The sequence below is a fragment of the Cetorhinus maximus genome, chromosome 9 (assembly GCF_964194155.1).
Source record: "Cetorhinus maximus chromosome 9, sCetMax3.hap1.1, whole genome shotgun sequence".
NCBI lineage: Eukaryota > Metazoa > Chordata > Chondrichthyes > Lamniformes > Cetorhinidae > Cetorhinus > Cetorhinus maximus.
The window spans coordinates 87,250,682-87,274,869 of NC_135887.1; the positions used below are offsets into that span (position 1 = coordinate 87,250,682).

Consider the following 24,188-nt stretch of genomic DNA (forward strand, 5'->3'; position numbering starts at 1 on the left):
TTGTTCTTGTAAGGATGGCGGCCCACCCCAAGAGCTTCCGGCCCAATCAGAGGGTCAACAGTTCAGCACCATCACCGGGAGTAATATTATACTTTGTCATAGAGGATTCACTTGCCTGGGTGGCTTGCGAGGCCATTTCAGAAGGTAGTTAAGAGTTAACCGCATTGCTGTGTGTTTGGTGTGATTTTTTTTTGTTTTAAGGTCCTTATTTGGAGGAAGATCAAGTTGCATTTTTCTTTTATACACTTGTAGAGTAAAAGGGTTAACATCAGGAACATCTGATACTGATATAACTCTGATGTAACTATGATGCAATGTCACAACTAAGAGACTGCGATCTGCTGGGAAGCAGCTTGTGTAGTGTGCTGAGATGTATATCTATCTGCAAATATACAAGAATGTTTTTTTTTTCGAATAACGGTCCATGGCAGCATTCTTAGGGTAACAGGCAAACCCTAAAAAAACCCCATTCAGATCCCAACCCGAGATGAAACATGGTGGCAGCTGATGGTTTCTGTCGATTGTTTATATGCACCACCTTAAACATGGTGGCAACAGACAGACTGGAAAGGCCCAGAAAAACTCCAAGGGAAGACTGCACACCTGAGATACCCCTGAATGCTTGGAATACAGGAAAAAAGATTGAAGACTCAACTGAGAACGGAGCATCGTGAGTGCTGCAGATGCAAGCAGCCACACAGACCCAGAGTCCTATCAGCAGTGAGGACAGACCACAGTCAAAAAGCCAAACATCTGGAGCAGCAATAGATCCAGAGCTTAGGGTAAGCTCAACATTGCCACTCCTTGAACCATTCCGAAGTGCTGAAGGCTAGCAACAGGCTCAACACTGTGACAATTAGAGGAAGAGATTCTCCAGATACAGAACAGCTTCAGATTTGCGTAACAAGGACCAGAAGGATCAGGTCAGAACTTTACTCTATGCAGCAGGGGCCATAGCAGATGACATTATTGCAAAACAGGGTATTGATGAGGCTTTGAGCTCATATGAGGAAGTCTTCCAGGTATTCAATTCATACTTCAACATTCAAAAATATTTGATAATTGAGCAAGTGAAATTTATAAGAGGCAAAAACCAGGTGAGTCCATGGATTCATTTATAAATGACCTGTACAGACTTGTAGGGAATTGTGACAATAGGATCCTCAGAGATGAATTAATATGCGATTATATAGTGGTTGGGATCTTGGATCAAACCCTATCTTATCTTTTGCAAATGAGGTAAGATTTAACTTAAAGGCAGGGCAAATAGTGTGACAGATTCAGCTTAGGAAGCTAAACAGGTTGGTTGTTCATGGGGAAAGTGATGTCCCTTGGAGAAAAATAAATGAAGCCATTTAATATGCCAGACAGAAAAGAGAAAACACAGTGAAGCAAAAGCCCGTGAAATTGGGAAAAAGTGTACCAACTGCCATCTTGAGATGCTCTTGGTGTGATGGGAAAACCCTACACAAGCGGGAAGAATGCCCAGCAGGGATAGCTGAATGCCACAACTGTGGGAAGTTGGAGCATTTTAAAATAGTCTGCAGATCCAAAGTTCCAACAATAACATTTGCACCACAGAAGTGCCAGGCAATGACCATTTCCAACTTGAGAGAATCCAACCTTCTCCCCTTGATATTCAATGGCATTACCATTGTTGAATTCCCCACTATCAACATCCTGGAGGTTAGCATTGACCAGAAACTAAACTGGACCAGCTGTATAAATACTGTGGCTACAAAAGCAGGGAATTGTGTGGCGAGTAACTCACCTCCTGACTCACCATCTACAAGGCACAAATCAGGAACGTGATGGAATACTCTTCACTTGCCTGAATGAGTGCATCTCCAACAATCAAGAAGCTCGACACCATCCAGGGCAATTCAGCCTGCTTGATTGGCACCCTTTCCACCACATTAAACATCCACCACTGATGCACAGTGGCAACTGGGTGTACCACCTACAAGATGGACTTCAGAAACTCACCAAGACTCCTTTCACAGTCCCTTTCAAACCCATGATCTCTACCACCTAGAAGAACAAGGGCAGCAGATGCATGGGAACACCGCCATCTGCAATTTCCCCTTCAAGCCACATACCATCTTAACTTGGAAAAATATCGCTGTTCCTTCACTGTGGTTGGGTCAAAATCCTGGAACTTCCTCCCTCCCTAACAGCACTGTGGGTGTACCTATACCACATTGACTGAGGCAGTTCAAGAAGGTGGCTCACCACCTTCTTCTCAAGAGCAATTAGGAATGGGCAATAAAAATGCTGGCCAGCCACATCTCATGAAAGAATTAAACAAATAGCTCATAGAAAGAAAGAGAGAACAATGAAACCAAGTAAAATCCAAGAAGTGGAAGAGCCACAAAAAGAACAAATAGCCGCCTTAGGAGAAGTTAACAAAACAGAAAATAACTATTGAAGCATTAAATTAGAAATTGATGGTCACCGCACAGAATTCAAGCTAGGTACTGGGGCATGTATTCCAGTATTATCTGATGAAGTAAAATGGCTTAAAAATATTACATTACAGCCATCCTCCATCCAGTTGCAAGGTCCAGGAGGGACACCTTTAAAAGTAATAGGTCAACACTTGACAAGATTAAGATACAAGGATAAAGAAATTGTGGAATCCCTATATGTGATAAAGGACCAGGAGTCATCCTTACTGAGCAGAAAAGCATGCTTGCAACTGAGGCTCATTTACAAGGTTGATGAAATTGCCGATGAGCAGTCCAGTGAGGCATTGGGGAATGAATTTCCATCCCTATTTTCAAGCTCAGGAAAGCTGAAAGCAGCATATCACATAACCCTCAGGGCAGAGTGGATGGTCCATCTCGGCCTCCTCCGGAGGTCCCCAGCATCACAGATGTTCCATTTGGGCTGCAACTTAAAACCTGATGATCTTAATCCTGAACTTTATTTTTTTAATTTATTAAAGAAAATCATGCTTTGCTTTCTGATAATACTAAGTTGTGCATGATCAACAATGAACATCAAACTGCCTGATAGTAAAAAAAGACAGCTGATCATTTATGACATGATATCAAGAAATGGCTGAAGATACTGGATACTGCAAAGGTTATGGGCTCTGACAATGTTCCAGCAATAGAACTGAAGATTTGTGCTCCAGAACTTGCCGCACCACTAGCCAAGCTGTTCCAGTACAGCTACAACACTGGCATCTGCCCAGCTATGTGGAAAATTGCTCGGGTGTGTCCTGTACACAAAAGCAGGACAAATCCAACCCAGACAATTACTGCCCCAATTACTCTCGATCATCAGTAAAGTAATGGAAGGGGTCATCAACAGTGCTATCAAGTGGCACTTGCTGAGCAATAGCCTGCTCACTGATGCCATGTTTGGGTTCCGCCCGGGCCACTCAGCTCCTGACCTCATTACAGCCTTGGTTCAAACATGGACCAAAGAGCTGAATTCCTGAGGTGAGGTGAGAGTGACTGCCATTGATATCAAGGCTGCATTTGACCGAGTATGGCATCAAGGAACCCTAGCAAAATTGGAGTCAATGGGAATCGGGGGGAAACTCTCCGCTGGTTGGAGTAATACCAAACAGAAAGGAAAATGGTTGTGGTTGTTGGAGGTCAGTCCTCTCAGCTCCAGGATGTCACTGCAGGAGTTCCTCAGGGTAGTGTCCTAGGCCCAACCATCTTCAGCTGCTTCCTCAATGACCTTCCTTCCATCATAAGGTCAGAAGTGGGGATGTTTGCTGATGATTGCATAATGTTCACCATTTGCAACTCTTCAGATGCTGAAGCAGTCCATATCCAAAGCAGCAAGACCTGGACAATATCCAGGCTTGGGCTGACAAGTGGAAAGTAACATTCACGCCACACAAGTGTCAGGCAATGACCATCTCCAACAAGAGAGAATCCAATCATCACCCCTTGATGTTCAATGGCATTACCATCACTGAATCCCCCACAATCAACATTGGGGGTTACCATTGACCAGAAACTGAACTGGACTAGCCATATAAATACTGTGGCTACAAGAGCAGGTCAGAGGCTAAGAATAATGTGACGATTAACTCACCTCCTGACTCCCCAAAGCCTGTCCACCATCTACAAGGTACAAGTCAGGAGTGTGATGGAATACTCCCCACTTGCCTGGATGAGTGCAGCTCCCACAACACTCAAGAAGCTTGACACCATCCAGGACAAAGCAGCCCACTTGATTGGCACCACATCCAGAAACATTCATTCTCTCCGCCATCGATGCACAGTAGCAGCAGTGTGTACCATCTACAAGATGCACTGCAAGAATTCACCAAGGCTCCTTAGACATCACCTTCCAAACCCACGACCACTACCATCTAGAAGGACAAGGGCAGCAGATAGATGGGAACTTCACCACCTGGAAGTTCCCCTCCAAGCCACACACCATCCTGACTTAGAAATATCTCACCGTTCCTTCACTGTCGCTGGGTCAAAATCCTGGAACTCCCTTCCTAACAGCACTGTGGGTGTACCTACACTGCATGGACTGCAGCAGTTCAAGAAGGCAGCTTACCACCACCTTCTGAAGGGCAACTAGGGATGGGCAATAAATGCTGGCCCAGCCTGCGAAGCCCACATCCCGAGAATTAATTTTTTTTAAATTGCTTCTGCACCTGAGATATTCCAAGGAACAATGTCTCTGACCCTGGAAGACAAAGAAGGAGCAATATGGCATATGGACAACATTATCGTACATGGTTCATTAAAGGGAGAACATGACCATTGTGTAAGAACAGTCCTCAAAGTCCTACAAGAAGCAGGTTTGACATTAAATGACAAATGTGACTTTGCAAGGCCTATGATAAAATTCTTAGGACATATTGTCCAAGCTTTGGGAATTGGGGAAACCAAGGTCATTAGAGAGTTCCCACAGCCTAAAAACATTGCAGAATTACAATGACTCCTTGGGATGGTCAATCAAGTAGGCAAGTTCCTACCAAACTTGTTGGAAATCAACAAGCTGTTATGACAGCTGTTGAGACAAAATCAACAGTAATGCTGGAACGTGTACCAGCAAAATGCTTTTGACAAGATCAAAAATCTCTTAATTTCACCAGAAATTCTAGTGCACTACAAATCAGAATTGCCAACAATTGTAGCAGCAGACGCATCATCTACAGACTTGGGCATAATGTTATTTCAAGTTCAAAAAGATGGACAAAGACCACCAGTTAATTACGCCTCAGGATCTCTCATGGACACAGAGAAGAAGTATGCATCCATTGATAAAGAAGCATTAGCAGCCACATGGACCTACGAGAAATTCTCTGATTATATCATGGGATTAAGATTTAAAATTGAAACTGGCCACAAACCTTTGGATGCTCTTCTTAATACAAAGGAAATTGCAAAAATGCCATCTCGAATTAAACATTTTAGACATAGACTCATGAGATACGATTCATTTACTGAGTATGCGAGAGAAGTCTGCAGTGAACACATCACTGCCAATACTGCCTGCCCCACAGCCATTTAACACTCCAAGGAGATGGAGCTGGGACTTACGCTCCTCAGTTGATTGGAGGAAGTCCAGTCTCAGAATGGGAGGAGAGCTGAGACCTGTGACGGGGGTGGGGTAAAATTCTGCCCATAGTGCTGTGGGAGATTCTGGAGGCAGTTAGTCCATGGCCATGTGTGTGTTTATATATGTGCAGTAGTGCTGCAGAGTTAGTTGGTGGCACTCTTGCCTCTTGAATCACAAGGTTCTGGGTACCAGATCCACTCCAGGGCTCGAGCACAAAAATTAAGCGCAGTACAGAGGGAGTGCTGCACTGTCAGAGATCTTTTAGATGAGATGTTAAACCCAGACGTCATCTGCCTGTTTGGGTGGATGTAAAAGATCCATTGACACTATTTCAAAGAAGAACAGAGGAGTTATTACTGGTGCCCTGGCCAATATTTATCATTCAATCAATATCACAAAATAAGATCATCTGGTCATTATCTTGTTGGTGTTTGTGGGAGCTTGCTGTGCACAAATTGGCTGCTGTGTTTCTGAAATTACCATAGAGATCACACTTCAAAGGTATTTCATTGGCTGTCTTCCTTCCTTTTCAATGTGCTGAGCATAGTATTTCTGTGCAAGCATCACAGCACTAAAGATAGATTGTGCTTGATGAATTTAATTGAATTTTTTGATGAAGTAACAGAGAAGGTTGATGAAGGGAATGCAGTGGATGTTGTCTATATGGATTTTAAGAAAGTGTTTGACAAAGTACCATATAAAAGGCTGGTTAACAAAATTGAGGCTCATGGAATAGCAGGGTTAATATCAGCTGGGATAAAAAATTGGCCTCAGGACAGAGAACAGGAAGTTGTGGTAAATGGTTGTTTTTCAGATTGGAGGGTGATAGACAGTGGTAATAGAAAGTTTAGTGCTGGGACTATTGCTTTTTTGATATATATGAATGACTTGGATCTTGGAATAAAAAATAAAATTTCAAAATTTGCCAATGATGCCAACTTGGAAGTGTGGCAAAACAGTGAGGATGATGCCAATAATGCCAATAATACTAACAAGGCATAGATAGATTAACAAAATGGGCAGTCAAGTGACAGGTGGAATTTAATGTAGAGAAATGCGATGCATTTTGGCTAAAGACATAGAGAGAACAATATAGATTGAGTTCCAAAGAAAGTGCGTGAACGGAAAGACCTGGGGGTTCATGGGCACACATCTTTAAAAGTGGCAGGACATACTGACAGAGTAGTTGGCAAAGCAAATGGGATCTTAGGATATTGGCCTTCATAAATAGAGGCATTGAGTACAAAAGCAGGGAAGTTATGCTGAACCTTTATAAAGTTCTGGTTAGGCCACAGCTGGAGAACTGTGTCCAGTTCTGGTCACCACACTTTAGGAAGGATGTGAAGGTCTTTGAGAGGATGCAGAGGAGATTGTTTTTTTTAAAAATTCTTTCATGGATGTGGGCATCACTGACGAGGCCAGCATTTGTTGCCCATCCCTAATTGTCCTTGAACTGAGTGGCTTGCTCAGCCGTTACAGAAGGCAGTTAGAAGTCAACTACATTGCTGTGGGTCTGGAGTCACATGTTGGCCAGACGGGGTAAGGATGACAGATTTCCTTCCATAAAGGAAGGAAACCAGATGGGTTTTTTACAACAATGGTTTTGTGGTCACCGCCACTGAGACTGACTTTATATTCAGAATTTAGTGGTGAGATTTGAACCCATGACTTTAGAGCATTGACCTGGGCCTCTGGGTTACTAGTCTAGTGATATTACCACTATGCTACCATCTCCCTCTACCAGAATGGTTCCAGGGATGAGGAAATTTAGCTACAAGGTTAGGTTGGAGAAGCTGGGAGATTGTCCTCCTTGGAGCAAAGGAGATCAAGGAGAGATTTGATAGAACTGTACGGGATTATGACATGTTTAGATAAGATAGACAAAGAAAAACTTCTTATTGGCTGATTGTACGAGGACTAGGGGACACAGATTTAAGGTTTTGGGTAAGAGATACAGGAAGAATCTGAGGAAGAACTTTTGTTATGCAGCGAGTGGTATTGATCTGAAGATCACTGCCTACAAGGGTGTTGCAAGTCAATGACTTCAAAAGAAATTGGATTGGCACTTCAGGGAAATAACCTAGACTATGAGAACAGAGTAGGGATTGGGACTGACTGGATTGCTCTACAGAGAGCTGGAATGGACTCAATGGGTCGAATGCCCCCCCCCCCCCCCCTTTGCCATAATGACTCTATAACTTTATACAGGGCATTGGTGAGACCACATCTGGAGTACTGTGTACTGTATCGGTCTCCTTATTTAAGGGAGGACGTAAGTGCGTTGGAAGCAGTTCAGAGAAGGTTTACTAGATTAATACCTGGAATGGGTGGGTTGTCTTATCAGGAAATATTGGACAGGCTAGGCTTGTATTTGCTGGAATTTAGAGCAATACGAGGTGACTTGACTGAAACATGTAGGATCCTGAGGGGTCTTGACAGGGTGGATGTGGGAAGGATGTTTCCTCTTGTTGGAGAATCGAGAACCAGAGGACACAGTTTAAAAATAAGGGGTTGCCCATTTAAGACAGAGATGAGAATTTTTTTCTCATAGAGGGTCATGAGTCTTTGCAACTCTCTTCCTCAAAAGGTGGTGGAAGCAGAGTCTTTGAATATTTTTGAGGCAGAGGTAGGTAGGTTCTTGATAAATAAGTCAGTGAAAGATTATAGGGGGTAGGCGTGAATGTGGAGAAATCAGATCAGCCATGGTCTTATTGAATGGTGGCGCAGGCTCAAGGGGCCGAGTGGCCTCTCTTGCAGCTAATTTGTATGTTCATATGTAATCAAGCTGTTGGCCGGGATTTTCCATTTCCAACAGCGGCGGGTGTAATGGCAGGCGGGGGATGGCAATACGGTGGAAGCTGAAAAATTGGTTTCCGCTGGAAATGACTATGGGAACGTTCGCTCCCGCCTGTCATGTTGGGCTGCAATTCCTGCCAGAGGCTAGCGTGAAGCCATTTTTTATCCCATTAATGGGATGCAGGTGAAGCCCTGACCGCAATTGTCCCTGCCCCCCCATCCAATTATCTGCACCGGCAGCGGGACGTCACACTGGAACAATGTGGCGTGGATACATCAGGAATCATCTGGAAGAAAGCCTGGGACTGCTTGTGGAGAGTGGAAGGTTGAGGCCTCCGGTGACCGTGGATCCTGGAACACCACGTGCAGCAGTGAATGGGTGGAGCTTCTGGGACATGGTTCCTCGTGCCGCAGGGCCTTCCAGGACGTGGATCCTCGCGCCGCAGGAGCTTCCGGGACATGGATCATCGTGCCGCAGGAGCTTCCGGGACGTGGATCATCGCGCCGCAGGAGCTTCCGGGACGTGGATCCTCGCGCCGCAGGAGCTTCCGGGACGTGGATCCTCGCGCCGCAGGAGCTTCCGCGACGTGGATCCTCGCGCCGCAGGAGCTTCCGGGACGTGGATCCTCGCGCCGCAGGAGCTTCCGCGACGTGGATCCTCGCGCCGCAGGAGCTTCCGCGACGTGGATCCTCGCGCCGCAGGAGCTTCCGCGACGTGGATCCTCGCGCCGCAGGAGCTTCCGCGACGTGGATCCTCGCGCCGCAGGAGCTTCCGGGACATGGATCCTCGCGCCGCAGGAGCTTCCGGGACATGGATCCTTGCGCTGTAAGTGGTCAACTGCGTGAGGTATTGTCGGGCGGCAATGGTTTGTGCAGGTTGGGTGGAGGTGTTTAGACGGGGAGGAGAGGAATGAAGAGGTGGGGCAGATGTGGAGGCCTAGCGAGGGGTGGGGGATGTTGTAGTTGGCAGGGGAAAGTGAGAGATGCTGCGGGGGTCGTAGAATGGGTGAGCTGTGTGGAGAGGGAGTGTGAAACGGGCAATAGTGGACTGTGGGCGGGAGGGTAGATGGTGTGCAGGTATGAACGGGCATGGAGATGTGTTCAGGTGTGAACGGGCATGGGGTCGGTGCAGGTGTGAACGGGCACGGGGGCAGTGCAGGTGTGAACGGGCATGGGGCGGTGCAGGTATGAACAGGCATGGAGAGGTGTGCAAGTGTGAACGGGCATGGGGGTGTTGCAGGTGTGAACAGGCATGGGGGCGGTGCAGGTGTGAACGGGCATGCGGGCAGTGTAGGTGTGAACGGGCAACGGGGCGGTGCAGGTGTCAACGGGCACAGGGGCAGTGCAGGTGTCAATGGGCAGGGGGGTGTTGCAGGTGTGAACAGGTATGGGTGGGGGGAAGTGAGGAAAAGGATTCAGAGGGAGTGGTGTCAGCTGATGAATCCTGGAGGGCATACAGTGGGAATTGTTGATTGGAAGGGGTGGTGAGGGTTAAAGGGGGCAGTGGGAGCTGTTCGGGTGAAGGGATGCTGACGGTTGTTGAAGGGGACATGGAAATAAAGCCGGATTATGGGGATCAGCAGGCTAGGGAGGCGGGGGGCATGTCTATTGTCGTGGGGGTGGGCTCCTCGGGAAGGTAGGGGACATGGACATCCACCTGCATGGAACACAGGGTAATGGGGGAGGGTTGTAGGGTGACCGTGGGAGGTCAAATGTCACACTATGGATATGGGGGAAGGGTGTGGATCACAGAGGGGAAGCTAGAAGGTGTTGGACTCTATCCGAAAAGTCACAGGGACCATGGCCGCTTGCAACTACCCAGAGCCTCGAGGTGGAGATCTTGAGATGCTGCATGGGGGTTGGGTCATTGGGGGTGGGCAGAATGGCAGGTCAGCTCAACTGGACAACTGAAGGGGAGCGCCAGCATGTGGTATTGACAATGCTGAGATGAACACATGAAGGCCAAAGGCTCAGCATGCACGGGTGTCTTCTTGCACATGGCTCGCAAGGGCCCTGGCAAAAATCTTTGCCTCCCTCCCCATGCATGATTCTGGGCAACATAGACTCAGCCTGTGGTGTCCCCCTGAAGATTGTGGGGTGGTTGGGGGTCAGGGGGAAGGGGAATGGCACACAGGCTTCATGACTACGAATTGCAATTGAACCACATCAGACCTCATTAAAGTGCAAGTGTAGTTTATTTAAAAAGTGTAGGAACATTAACAATTAGAGTGCACCCATGAAACCATGTGTGAAATAATTTCTTAATCTTTCATCCCTTATCACTTTTTTTTAGGTGCTCCCCCGACATCCAAGCAAGGATGGAGGCAGCCTGGTGACCTTGGAGTCTGTCCTTGGAGATCTGAGGCCTGGAGGGCCCTGGGTTACTTTGGCTGTCCTGCTGTGGGGCAGCTGCTTCCTCTGTGGTCACAGAGGACAAGGCTGAAAGGGTCACAGGTAAGGGGGATTCAGAAGGGCCGGACACCCTCAGAGTCCTGAGTGAAGGTCCCAGGGGTGTCCAACAGCCAATCCTCCTCCCTTTGAATGCCCGAGGGCCCCTGCCTGACATCTTGAGGAGAAGGGGCACGGAGGGAGGTTGAGGTGCCCTGTCCCCTTCTCGTGTAGCCACAACAAGATCTCACCCATGGCTACAGCGGTGGAGTGCAGGTCTGCGCACATTTCCGACAAAAATTTGGTGTTCTGCTAGATGAGGTTCTCCTTGGCATTCCCCATGAAGCAGAACCACTTAGTCAGAGAACAAGCAGACAGACTCCCGCCTCACATGCCACACTGTTGAGGGCCTTCGCCATCCCTGCCTGATGTTCCCTCGTCTCTCGCTGCATCTGCAGCATCATGTGCAAGGCCAATCCCAGAAGCTCATCATCCAACTTGGACGTCACAGATGCCTCTTCCCCAGCAGTCCTCCGAGTGCCAGTGAGCTTGGCTGACCCTGCCTCCTCCTGCTGTGGACACGTGTCCGTGCAGTGACCACCAGAATGTGAGACCCTGCCTAAACAAAGATAGGTGGAGGGACAGGTAGATTTGAGGAGGCGGGGAGGCTGCAGAAGGATTTGGACAGGTTAGGAGAATGGGCAAAGAAGTGGCAGGTGGAATACAATGTGGGGAAGTGTGAGGTCATGCACTTTGGTAGGAAGAATAGAGGCATAGACTATTTTCTAAATAGGGAGAGAATTCAGAAATCTGGAGTGCAAAGGGACTTGGGAGTCCTAGTCCAGGATTCTCTTAAAGTTAACTTACAGGTTGATGCGGTAGTTAGGAAGGCAAATGCAATGTTGGCATTTATTTTGAGAGGACTAGAATATAAAAGCAGGGATGTGCTGCTGAGGCTTTATAAGACCACATTTAGAATATTGTGAGCAATTTTGGGCCCCATATCTCAGGAAGGATGTGCTGGCCCTGGAGAGGGTCCAGAGGAGGTTCACGAGAACGATCCCAGGAATGAAAGGCTCAACATATGAGGAATGTTTGAGGACTCTGGGTCTATACTCGATGGAATTTAGAAGGATAAGGGGGGATCTGATTGAAACTTACAGAATACTGAAAGGCCTGGATAGAGTGAACGTGGGGAAGATGTTTCCATTAGTAGGAGAGACTAGGACCCGAGGGCACAGCCTCAGAGTAAAGGGAAGACCTTTTAGAACAGAGGTGAGGAGAAACTTCTTTAGCCAGAGAGTGGTGAATCTATGGAATTCATTGCCACAGAAGGCTGTGGAGGCCAGGTCATTGAGTATATTTAAGACCGAGATAGATAGGTTCTTGATTGGTAAGGGGATCAAAGGTTACGGGGTGAAGGCGGGAGAATGGGGTTGAGAAACTTATCAGCCATGATTGAATGGCAGAGCAGACTCGATGGGCCGAATGGCCTAATTTCTGCTCCTATTTCTTATGGTCTTATGATCTAAACTAGATCAGTACCCACTGAGGTTTGTGTCTCTGGGCTGGTGGAGGGAGCTGGTGACGACTCTCCAGTTGCTCTTTCTTCCTCTTCCCCAATGTCCTTGGTCCTCTGTACTGCTGGACAAGGTTTCCTCTTCTGGCCTTCCCCTCTTCCTGCTGGCACCTGTAAGTGAGACAGGACAGAGCGAGTGACTGCATGAGCTGCCTCCAACATGGAGGAACGCATGACCCTTAGGTTTCTATGTGACTACATTATGCATAGATTGTACTGGATGGAGGCTGCCCACCGACCTCTCCATCTGGACAGTCTCAGTCCGGTTCCTCCGCTGCCAGCTGGGCTGCCCACTCCTCAAACTCTGCAAGGTTCTTTAGTTCAAGCGGGCCCCTTCCTGTCTTCCCTCTCTGTCTCTCTCTCCTGTTGTTCCATAACATTCCCTGTGCAAACAGACAAGGTGGAGTTGAGAGCAATTGGGTTTCAGGTATCTCTTTCATTCTTCCACTCTTACAAGTAACCCACTAGATTGGGTACCATGTGACTGCAGGTTGTTCACAAGGGTTATGGGGCAGCACCCACCAGAGTGGTGAACCCATGAGATAGAAGGATAAGGCTCACAGAGGCATGTCATTAGCAGTGCTTGCTGGTGCCTAAGCCCCTTTTCTCCCCCCATTCCCACCAACCCCCAGACAGTATCTGAGCTCTCTGTGGAAGGGTCAGGGACCTGCAGTGGCCTCTCCATCTGCAGACTAGATGGACTGCAGTGGGTCTATGAGGCATCACTTTATCATTGTTGAGCAGCAATTTTATGCATGGGCCACAAGGATGATGTCCTTGCCACTGAGGCCCTTGAGCTCTTTACCATTCAGTAAATTGAATGTGAGCAATTGAGGGTTCACTTACCCTGGCAGCAAAGATGAGGTCATTCATCCATTTCTGGTACTACAGGGCAGTCCTCCGGTGGAGGCCAGGGGCACTGACCACCCTGGCAACTTCCTCCCATGCAGGGTTGGTCACATGGCTCGGCATCCTCCTTCCATCCTTGGGGTACAGGACACCCCTCCTGGCCTCCACTGTGTTGAGCAGCACATTGAGGGAAGCATTGCTGAGCCTGGGAGCCAACACTACCTGGGATCCACCAGGCCATCTCCTCCTCCATGGTGAGTTCACGACAGAGAAGTTGATGCCCAGGAGCCTTTTAAATATAGCGCCCGGATATGACATCCATCCCGCCCTACCGTACAATACATCAGGAGACCCCCGACTGCATAATTAATGAGCCCAGCACGATTTGGTGCAAATTCCCATTGAGCTCTACGGTGGGAAACTCTCAGTTCCCGCCCCCACAACGGGACTTAGGCTTGGAATGGGAAATCCTGGCCATGAACTTAACTTTTCTTAACGACAGAACCTCACCGCTAAAAAACAGGTTCTCACCATCAGAACTATTGATGGGAAGATGGCTGCGAACACAACTCCAGCTCTACAACAAACACTACAACCTAACATGATCTCAGAAAGTTAGGAAGCATCAGGGACAACAAAGAGACAGTCAAGCTCATAATTTCAACTTCAGCACAGAGCACGAGAGTTGAAAGTGCTACAGCCCAGGGAGAGAGTGTGGATACGAGATCAACAGAAAGAAAGCACTGTTAAAGAAAGAGCTCCACAACTGAGATCTTATAGAGTTGAGCCAGACCAGGGCAATATCAGAAGGAACCAAAGAGCCTTGATATCACTGGGAAGGAAACCAGTGGAACCTTGGACATATTATTTAAATCCCAATGGATTTAACCAGAAACTCTACAACCACCCAGGTGGAAGACACTCCTATTGAATGACAAGAGAGTGTAGTTCGTCCTCAACCTTGAAATGAAATCAGGATCAGATAAGGGAGATTGGTCAAAGCACCACAGAGACTAACCCTGTGAAGTCTGAGACTTTAGGGGGAATTGTAGGAGGATGTATATAGTTGGGATTGTCATGAAGCTATTAATGTATATAATATTATTAGAAAATATTTTTCTTTTAAAATAGAGGTTTAGTCTGTGGGTGTGTCTTAATTGGATTAAAGCCAGCTAGTCTGGATGCTTTGATATGTACTAGTTTTGGTATGTAAGAGAGATAGTGTGCATTTGCGTTCTTTGAATACAGCATTCAAGAAGTGGGGTAAAAACTTGATGCCTATCTAGCAGCCACCAAGTAAAATGTTTATATTGCAAATAAAATTGGTACAATGAATGGCGTTTCATTGTTAGAGAGGTTTAGTTCAGAGGTTGTTGATACAATGAGAATTAACATTCAATGGGCATGATAGATATAACTTCAGCAGTTTTCGGGTGTGCAGAGCAGAGGCAATGTAAGATCAAAAGGCAGCTGTAAGCCTCCAACTGGCTCCACAGGTTTTGAATTCATAAGGGTAAAATGCTTTGTCTAGTGTTTGGTTAAGTCTATGGGTTGCTGTTGCCTTAGTGGAATGGAGATTAGTTAGGAAATTTGTTAAAAACTATGATGGTAATAATTTGTAGCCATGTATATTACTAACCTGTGTAAATTAATAAAATGTTTCATTTAGTTTAAAGTAAAACCTTGAGAACTGATGGTCTGATTCCTGAATTTAGAGTCATCTCAAACATAACACTTAAAATTATAGGTTATGATAGTTGTTTAAAGTTTCCCTCTGGGATTTTTAAATAACTCTGCTTTACCAACTGCATTGGTCGTAACAGGGATAAAGACTTGCGGGGAGATGTAGAGTAAAGGATTAACATTAGGAGCACCTGATACTGATGTAACTTTGATGCAATGTCACATGACTAAGAGACTGAAATTTGGTGGGAAGCAGAAGTAAGACTTCGTCTAGAGGACTGAGATGTATATTGACCTGTAAATAAACAAGAATGGTTTTTACAAATAACCGTCTGGCAGCATTCATAGGGTAATAGGCAAACCCTAAAGAAACTCCATCTAGACTCTGAATCCAATACTGAGGAGAATAAGGAAATGTATATCCCACTATATCAGAACTGTTTACTATTCATTCATGCATCTTACATAAATAAAACCAAGTATTTGTTCAAAGCCTATGTCTTGATTCAGTAATAGTTTGTTCAGTCTACCATTTGGAGGGGAAAATGTACATGATAGAACGTGATACATTCTTGAAGCCATTGTATTGAATTTAATTCTCTGTTATGATCCCTTGGTCATGTTACTATTTACATAGATATTGGGAAGAAAACAAGGCACTTTAGATCTTAGGGGACTGTTATGATGTGGCAGGTGGTATGTGCCAGGCAGAACAAATCCACAAGGGAGACTTGGCCACCCTATCACAATAGTCTTGCAATTTGTATTTGTTACAAGAAGATTTGTGCACTGAATACCAAAGTAATGAGTCCACTAACAACTTCAGAGATTTCTAAAAATTAAATTAAAACATTTGTTAAACAAAAAAAAGAATTCAAACACACACATAAGATTACAGTTACTTGATATCAGAACAAATCCCAAAATTCCAACTTAACCTGACTTCCAACTACACACCGCCTTTAAGGTAACAGTTCAAAATAGATTTTAAATTTAAATAAGCAGTCCAGTAAGGCTGCCACAGCACCCACTGGACTTCCAAAGGCTTTTAACACAACTTTAGTTGCTGGACACAGCAGACTTCTGCAAAAGTGGCTTAGAGGCTTTTTCACCAAGGCTGCTTCACATGGTGTACCTTTCAAAATGTTACACAGCCACCCCCCCCCACCCCACCACAGTTTTTAATTCATTCATGGGATGTGGGCTTCACTGGCTGGGCCAGCATTTATTGCCCAACCCTAGTTTCCCTTGAGAAGGTGGTGGTGAGCACCTTCTTGAACCACTGCAGTCTATGTGGTGTAGGTACACCCACAGTGCTGTTAGAGAGAGTTTTAGGATTTTGACCCAGCAATGGTGATATATTTCCAAGTCAGGACTGTGAGTGACTTGGAGGGGAACCTCCAGGTGGTGGTGTTCTCATGTATCTGCTGCCCTTATCCTTCTAAATGTTAGTGGTTGTGGGTTTGGAAGGTGCTGTCTAAGCAGCCTTGGTGAATTCCTGCACTGCATCAAGAAGAGAAAAAGTGGGCAAAGGAATTTGAGAAACGTGTGGCAATAACTAAAAATGAAGTTTAAACTCCTGGCTTGTTTGTAGACTTGCAGTTAACATCAAGCCATATCAAAATGTAGAATGCTGAACAGTATTGCTGCATAAACGTGCCAATGTCTGAAATGCTTATAGTGAAACTTAAGTGTTTGAGTTAGACTGCACCTTGAGTATTATGTCCAGGTTTGATCGCTTAAGATAAAAGGGAAAAATTCAAAACCTGGAAGTGGTGGAGAGCATAGTCACTCCCCTGTCCCCAAAAATCAGAGAACTCAGATGTGAGGAAAGACAGGAAAAATCAGAATTCCTTGGTCTTAGTGGCAACTGTATATCACAAGATATTAAATAGTATGGAAAACATGAAATGTCAGCAATACTTGAACGCAATGCCAATGGGACAGAGCTTAGATTCAAACTGCCAATGGGTAGATATATGGAATGACATCTGATAGAACTTCTTGCACAAAGTATGATCAACATGTGGAATGGCTGGAGATGAAAACCTCAAAAATTGATCAAGGTACAATTGGATGTTGCAATAGTTCTTTATTTTCTGGATGCATGAGTTAACAAGCATTAAAGTGCCTTTGTTATCTGTTCTTATCTTGAGCTGTGGTTTTATTTATTCTTTGAGATGGATCTCATCAGCTATCCTGCTGTATCTAATGACCTGACAGAGAGTTCAACATTTAGGTTAACAGACTTAAGTGTTTGCAGTACATCTTGAAGTATGTGCTTTTATTAATTAATTCTAATGAATTTAATTTTAAGCTTATTTTTCTAAGACTGAAATGGGTAGTCTAAACAAACCAAAGTTTATATTTTTAAACAGATGTGCCAGAGAGGATGCTGAGATCAGAGAATGCACAATCGACAGCTGTGGACCAGAGTAGTGACACAGAGACAAAGAAAGGAAGGACATTTAATCGCTCAGATCGAAGCTCCAGATCATCACAAACCAGTCCAAAACCACCACAGAAATGGTGAGAAACTGGTGCAAGCTAAACCACTTAATTGTGAGAAATGAAGAGATAGGAATCAGGTTATCAAAGTGAGAATAAAGTTTATTTTATATAGTTTTCAAAAACAGTTTCAAAGGTGGAAAATTTGGGCCACAAAATTCAATTCTGCAGTACCTGGGTTTTCAGTGCTACAAGGAGTAGGCCCCCGCATAGATGATGGTTATTTGGCCACATAACTGCACCCAGAACAAGAGTTAACATCTTCAGAAGGGATGGGGAAGAAATTTAAAGAAAACATTTTGGGGAAAACTTTGTCACCATTATGTGTGGCATGAAGTGGTAGAACAGAGGTGATACCCATTACTGCTTCCAAACCGTGCCATGCCACTGTGAAGAGGCAAAAAAAATACCACCTAGGACTAGGTGTATCACGGTGGGAGTGGGGGAAACTCAGAGCACACAGGGTTTGCACCTAGGGAGGCCTCGTGTCCTGTAGCAGGAGGATGACACTCGTAGACTTTTGATCTGGAATGGGAACCCTGGCCTAGGAATACTGCGGATAGTTTGGTGCCTCCAAAGAGCTAATTCAGCAGACTGGCGTTGAACAATGAATTTTCTCTGCCTTCAGAATGCAATAACATACTGGGTGGCGCATTTATCCACCAAGTTGACAAGGAATTCTAGAACCCAAACATCTCATCTGTAAACTTGTCTTGCTAATCTGTCAGGAGATCCATTGAAGTCACATTCTCATAGCTTACCGATCCCTCCCATTGCAATAATTGTGAAAAGTCTTGGCTCTGGTTGTTCCCCTCACTCTGTGTTTGTCTGTCTCATTGTAAATCTCTCTCATTCTCCCCACAGTACTGCTAAAAAACAACAGAAGATGAATGTGAGTAGGAGCCTGCTGCTGAAGAGAAAACTTCCACAGGATGTAAGTGGGGAGTAAATGAAATGAATTTGAAGCATTTATTCTTTTGATTTTACGATTTTAAATCAAGAACATAAGGTTGTCTTCTTTCTTATGGCTGCTGTAGATGTAGAACAACAACTATAATTTTACTTCCATGTGGTTGAGTCAGACAATTGTGTCAGGAGTAGCAGACTATATCGCTGTGATGTCTCCTTTATAGTTGTGAATTTGTCAAGGCCTAAGTGCCACCAATGTTGAAAAGAACAGAAGAACAGTCAAAGTAAATCCAAAATTGGTTGCTCAAGTGCTGCAATGATTGGGTCTTAAAACCTCCAGGATGTAGGAGGAAGGGAAAATTGAATCCCCTGGCAGAACCACCATTTCTACAGTTAGTTTTATAAATCGATAATTGATAATATATTTAAGGATGAGATTGACAGATTTTCAGTCTCTGAGGGGATAAAGGCATACAGGAAGAGGCTGGGGAAATGGGTTTGAGGCAGAAGATCAGCCATGATCTAGTTGAATGGCAGAGCAGGCTTGAAGGGCCAAATGGCCTACTCCTGCTCCTATTTCCTATGTTCCTAACAGTACAGAGATTGAATCAGGGATTTTCTTGGTCTTTTTGTCTCAGAATTGCACCATGATTAAATCTGGGTACTTTACCAAATAATGGAGTCATCATACATAATGCTGTTTGGAGGAGGGAAAAGCAGGTAAGTTGACCCTTTCCAGTGCATTGTTTGAGTAAGAGAGATGGAGAATGGTAGCAGAGCTGCTGTCCCAGAGCAGGAATCAGTCAACAGAGAAGTAAATAAAGCCAGAAACCTTTTCTATTAAATTTTACTTTAAAGCTCCTGACCCAACTTCCTGTAACGTTTTTACATTTCCCATATTTGTGATCCCTCTGAATGAGATTGTCAAATCAAAGTTGGATAAGGCATATTCCCACTATTTTGGTTTGAAGTTGTACAAATTCACGTGACTAGGACTCTTGCGGGCAGCAGATAGCAGGGAACTACACCCCATCATTCTGGACTGGATTCAGACTCACGTTTCCACAGTGGAATGACAAGGGAGAACCCATGGCACTACAGGAGTTTGGTGTTCTCTTTCAGGTTTGGGAGAGAATGAAAGTGCTGGAGGAGAACATGTGGAGAAGCAAACAGAGTGCAATTGAAAATCTTCAGTCTGAGACTCGTCGGAACCTTGAGAAGCAGCTTTCAGCCCAGAAGAGACTTCACCTGCATTCAGACAGCAAGAAAAATGGTAACAGAAGCAAAGGTTTGTGGTCTGGCTAAAACACTTCACACAAACTGAAATAGTCAAGTTTTTGATTGCCATTTTACTGCCAAGTTTCTCCCCATCTTGCCCAAAGGCAGTGATTCCTACTGGGGTACATGGGCGCTGGGATACATGGGGAAAGGGTGGCATAGTGGTATTGTCACCAGACTAGTAATCTAGAGACCCAGGGTAACTCATTGGGGACCTGGGTTCAAATACCACCATGGCAGGTGGTGAAATTTGAATTCAATAAAAAACTGGAATGAACCCATTGTCGATTGTCGATCAAACCCATCTGGTTCACTAATGTCCCTTATGGAAGGAAACCTGCCACCCTCACCTGGTCTGGCCTATGTGCGACTCCAGACCCACAGCAACGTGGTTGACTATTAAATGCCCTCTGAAATGGCCTAGCAAGCCACTCAATTGTATCAAACTGCTTTAAAGCCTAAAAAGAATGAAACTGGACTGACCACCTGGCATCGACCTAGGCACCGGAAATGACAATGGCAAATGCAGCCCTGTCCTCCCTGCAAAGTCCTCCATGCTAACATCTGGGTGCTTGTGCCAAAGTTGTGAGAGCTGTCTCATAGACTAGTCAAACATAGCCATACTCATGGAATCGTACTTTACATACCTTCCCAGACACCACCATCAACATCCCCACATTTGTCCTGTCCCACTGGCAGAATAGACCCGGCAGAGGTGGTGGGACAGTGGTTTACAGTTGGGAGGGAATTGCCCTGGGAGGCCTCAACATAAGCTGCAGACCGCATGAAGTCTCATGGCGTCAGGTCCAACATAGGCAAGGAAATCTCCTGCTGATTACCACATACCCACTGACCACCACCCCCAACCACCGCCTCAGCTGATGAATCAGTACTTCTCTATCTTGAAAACCACTTGGAGGAAGCACTGAGGGTGGCAAGGCCACAGAATGTACTCTGGGTGGGGAACTTCAAGTGGCTCGGTAGCACCACTACAGATCGAGCTGGCCGATTCCTAAAGGACATAGCTGCTAGAATAGGTCTGCAGCAGGTGGTGAGGGAATCAACGAGAGGGAAAAATATACCTGATCTCACCCTCACCAACCTGCCTGCCGCAGATGCATCTGTCCATGATAATATCGGGAGTGACCACAGCACAGTCCAGCGAAATCTTGCCTTCACATTGATACCCTCCAGCTTGTTGTGTGGCACTACCATCATGCTAAATGGGATAGATTTCGAACAGATCTAGCAACTCAAGACTGGGTATCCATGAGGCTCTGTGGGCCATTAGCAGCAGCAGCAGAATTGTACTCAACCACAATCTGTAACCTCATGGCCTGGCATATCCCCCACTCTTCCATTACGACCAGTCAAAGGGATCAATCCTGGTTCAATGAAGATTGCAGGAGGGCATACCAGGTGCAGCATCAGGCATACCTAAAAATGAGGTGTCAAGCTGGTGAAGCTATAACAGAGGACTACCCGCATGCCAAACCGCATAAGCAGCAAGTGATACACAGAGCTAAGCAATCCCACAGCCAACAGATTAGATCTAAGCTCTGCAGTCCTGCCACATCCAGCCGTGAATGGTGGTAGACAGTTAAACAAATCACTGGAGAAGGAGGCTCCACAACTATCCCCATCCTCAATGATGGGGAGCCCAGCACAAGTGCAAAAGATAAGGCTGAAGCATTTGCTACAATCTTCAGCCAGAAGTGTCGAGTGGATGATCCATCATGGCCTCCTCCGGTGGTCCCCTACATCACAGATGCCAGTCTTCAGCCAATTCTATTCACTCCACATGATAGCAAGAAACAGCTGAAGGCACTGGATACTACAAAGGCTATGGGATCTGACAATATTCCGGTAATAGTACTGAAGACTTATGCTCCAGAACTTACCACGCCCTAGCCAAGCTGTTCCAATAAGCTACAATACTGGCACCTGCCCGGCAATGTGGAAAATTGCCCAGGTGTGTCTCGTTGACAAAAAGCAGGACAAGTCCAACCTGGCCAATTACCACCCCATAAGTCTACACTCGATCATCAGTAAAGTGCTATCAAGCTATACTTGCTTAGCAATAACCTGCTCACTGATGCCCACTTTGGGTTCTGCCAGGGCCAATCACCTCCTGAGCTCATTATAGCTTTGGCTCAAGCATGTACAAAAGAGCTGAACTCCAGAGGTGAGGTGAGAGTGACTGCCCTTGACATCAAGACAGAGTTGACTGAGTGTGGCATCAAGGAGCCCTAGCAAAACTGGAGTCAATGGGAATTGGGGGGAAAACTCTCCGCTGGTTGGAGACAAACCTAGCACAAAGGAAGATGGCTGTGGTTGTTTGAGGTCAATCATCTCATCTCCAGGACATCACTGCAGGAGCTCCTCAGGGTAGTGTCCTAGGCCCAACCATCTTCAGCTGCTTCTTTAATGACCTTCCTTCCATCATAAGGTGGGATTGTTTGCTGATGATTGCACAATGCTCAGCGCCATTTGCGACTCCTCAGATACTGAAGCAGTCCATGTCCAAATGCAGCAAGACCTGGACAATACCCAGGCTTGGGCTGACAAGTGGCTAGTAACATGCGCGCCACACAGGCAATGACCATCTCCAACAAGAGAGAATCTAACCATCACCCTTTGACATTCAATGGCATTATCAATGCTGAATCCCACACTATCAACATCCTGGGGGTTACCATTAACCAGAAACTGAACTGGACTAGCCATATAAATACTGTGGCTACAAGAGCAGGTCAGAGGCTAGGAATCCGGTGGTGGGTAACTCACCTCCTGACTCCCCAAAATCTATCCACCATCTACAAGGCACAAGTCAGGAGTGTGATAGAATACTCTCCACTTGCCTGGATGAGTGCAGCTCCAAAAACATTCAAGAATCTTGACATCATCCAGGACAAAGCAGTCCACTTGATAGGCACCCCATTCACAAACAGTCACTCCCTCCCCCACCGATGCATAGTGCCGACAGTGTGTACCATCTACAAGATGCACTGCAGGAACTCACCAATGCTCCTTAGACAGCACCTTCCAAACCTGCAACCACAACCATCTTAAAGGACAAGGGCAGCAGATATATGGAAACACCGCCACCTGGAAGCTCCCCTCCAAGGCACTCACCACCCTGACTTGGAAATATATTGCCGTTCCTTCACTGTCGCTGGGTCAAAATCCTGGAACTCCCTCCATAACAGCACTGTGGGTGTACCTACACCACATGGACTGCAGCGGTTCAAGAAGGCAGCTCACCACCACCTTCTCAATGGCAATTAGGGATGGGCAATTAATGCTGGCCCAGCCGGCGATGCCCACATCCCATAAATGAATAAAGAAAAGGTCCGTTTCAAACACACATGGCTTAGCAAATTCAACATTAGAAAGCTTAGTCTCAGCCGGAGCCCTCACTCCAAATCCTGTTGTTAACTTTCATGCCAAATATCCATCTTTCACGGGGATGTTCAGAGTTTTCAGGAAATGTCTGCATTTGTGGAAGAAAATCAATGCGACTACTGACTCTCTTCCTCAGCACTACTCTTGTCTCCGTCCCTCAACATCAATCTTGGCTTTTGCCTCCCTCCTTCTTAGCACCACATCCACCTCTTAAAGGATTAGCTGCTACCTCATGTGAGTGGAAATTCTTGAGAGATCAGGAATTCCCACCCAAAATACAATGACATTCAATCCCCCACTACAGAAGCGGGAGATAGAAGCCAAGAGAGGTCAAATGTGGAGGAAGAGGAACTCCCTTGCTGACTCTGTCCCTAATCCGGGAATAAAGTGATTTACCTAAAAGGGGCAGGTATCCACAGCTGAGACAGCTTAAAGTCAGAGTTGCACCTGGATGGGACTGAAAATAAAGTCATAGAGGTCTACAGCACAGAAAAAGGCCCTTCAGCCCATCAAGTCTGCGCCGGTCAAACAAGTATCTAATTATTCTAATCCTATTTTCCGGCACTAGGCCCATAGCCTTGAATGCCATGACATCGCAAGTGCACATCCAAATACTTCTTCAATGTTTCTACCTCGACCACCCTTTCAGGCAGTGAGTTCCAGATTCCCACCATCCTCTGGGTGAAAAAATTCTTCCTCACATCCCCTCTAAATTTCCTGCCCCTCACCTTAAATCTATGCCTGCTGGCTATTGATCCCTCCACCAAGGGGAAAAGTTCCTTCCTGTCTACCCTATCTATGCCCCTCATAACTTTATACACCTCAATCATGTACCCCCTTAATCTCCTCTCCTTCAGGGAAAATAACCCCAGCCTATCCAATGTCTCCTCATAACTAAAACTCTCCAGCACAAGCAACATCCTGGTAAATCTCCTCTGCATTCTCTCTAGTGCAATCACATCCTTCCTACAATGCAGATTCCAGAACTGCATGCAATACTCTAGCTGTGGCCTAACCAGCGTTTTATACAGTTCCAGCATAACCTCCCTGCTCTTATATTCTATGCCTCGGCTAATAAAGGCAAGTATCTCATATGCCTTCTTAACCATCTCATCTACCTATCCTGCTACCTTAATGGACTGGTGGACATTTACACCAAGGTCCTTCTGATCCTCGATACTTCCCAGGGTCCTACCATTCATCGTGTATTCCTGTGCCTTGTTTGTCCTGCCCAAGTGCATCACCT

At 45.8% G+C, this 24,188-nt stretch overlaps 1 protein-coding gene across 1 annotated transcript in view; it reads left to right on the forward strand.

Moving 5' to 3' along the window:
- Window positions 1–24,188, forward strand: part of LOC144684799 (uncharacterized) — a 97,828-nt gene that overhangs the window by 67,934 nt on the left and 5,706 nt on the right. Inside the window, exons 17-19 of the mRNA XM_078549033.1 lie at window positions 17,221–17,371; window positions 18,215–18,284; window positions 19,382–19,547. Of these exons, the coding sequence (XP_078405159.1) occupies window positions 17,221–17,371; window positions 18,215–18,284; window positions 19,382–19,547 (387 nt within the window). The remainder of the gene's footprint in view (window positions 1–17,220; window positions 17,372–18,214; window positions 18,285–19,381; window positions 19,548–24,188) is intronic.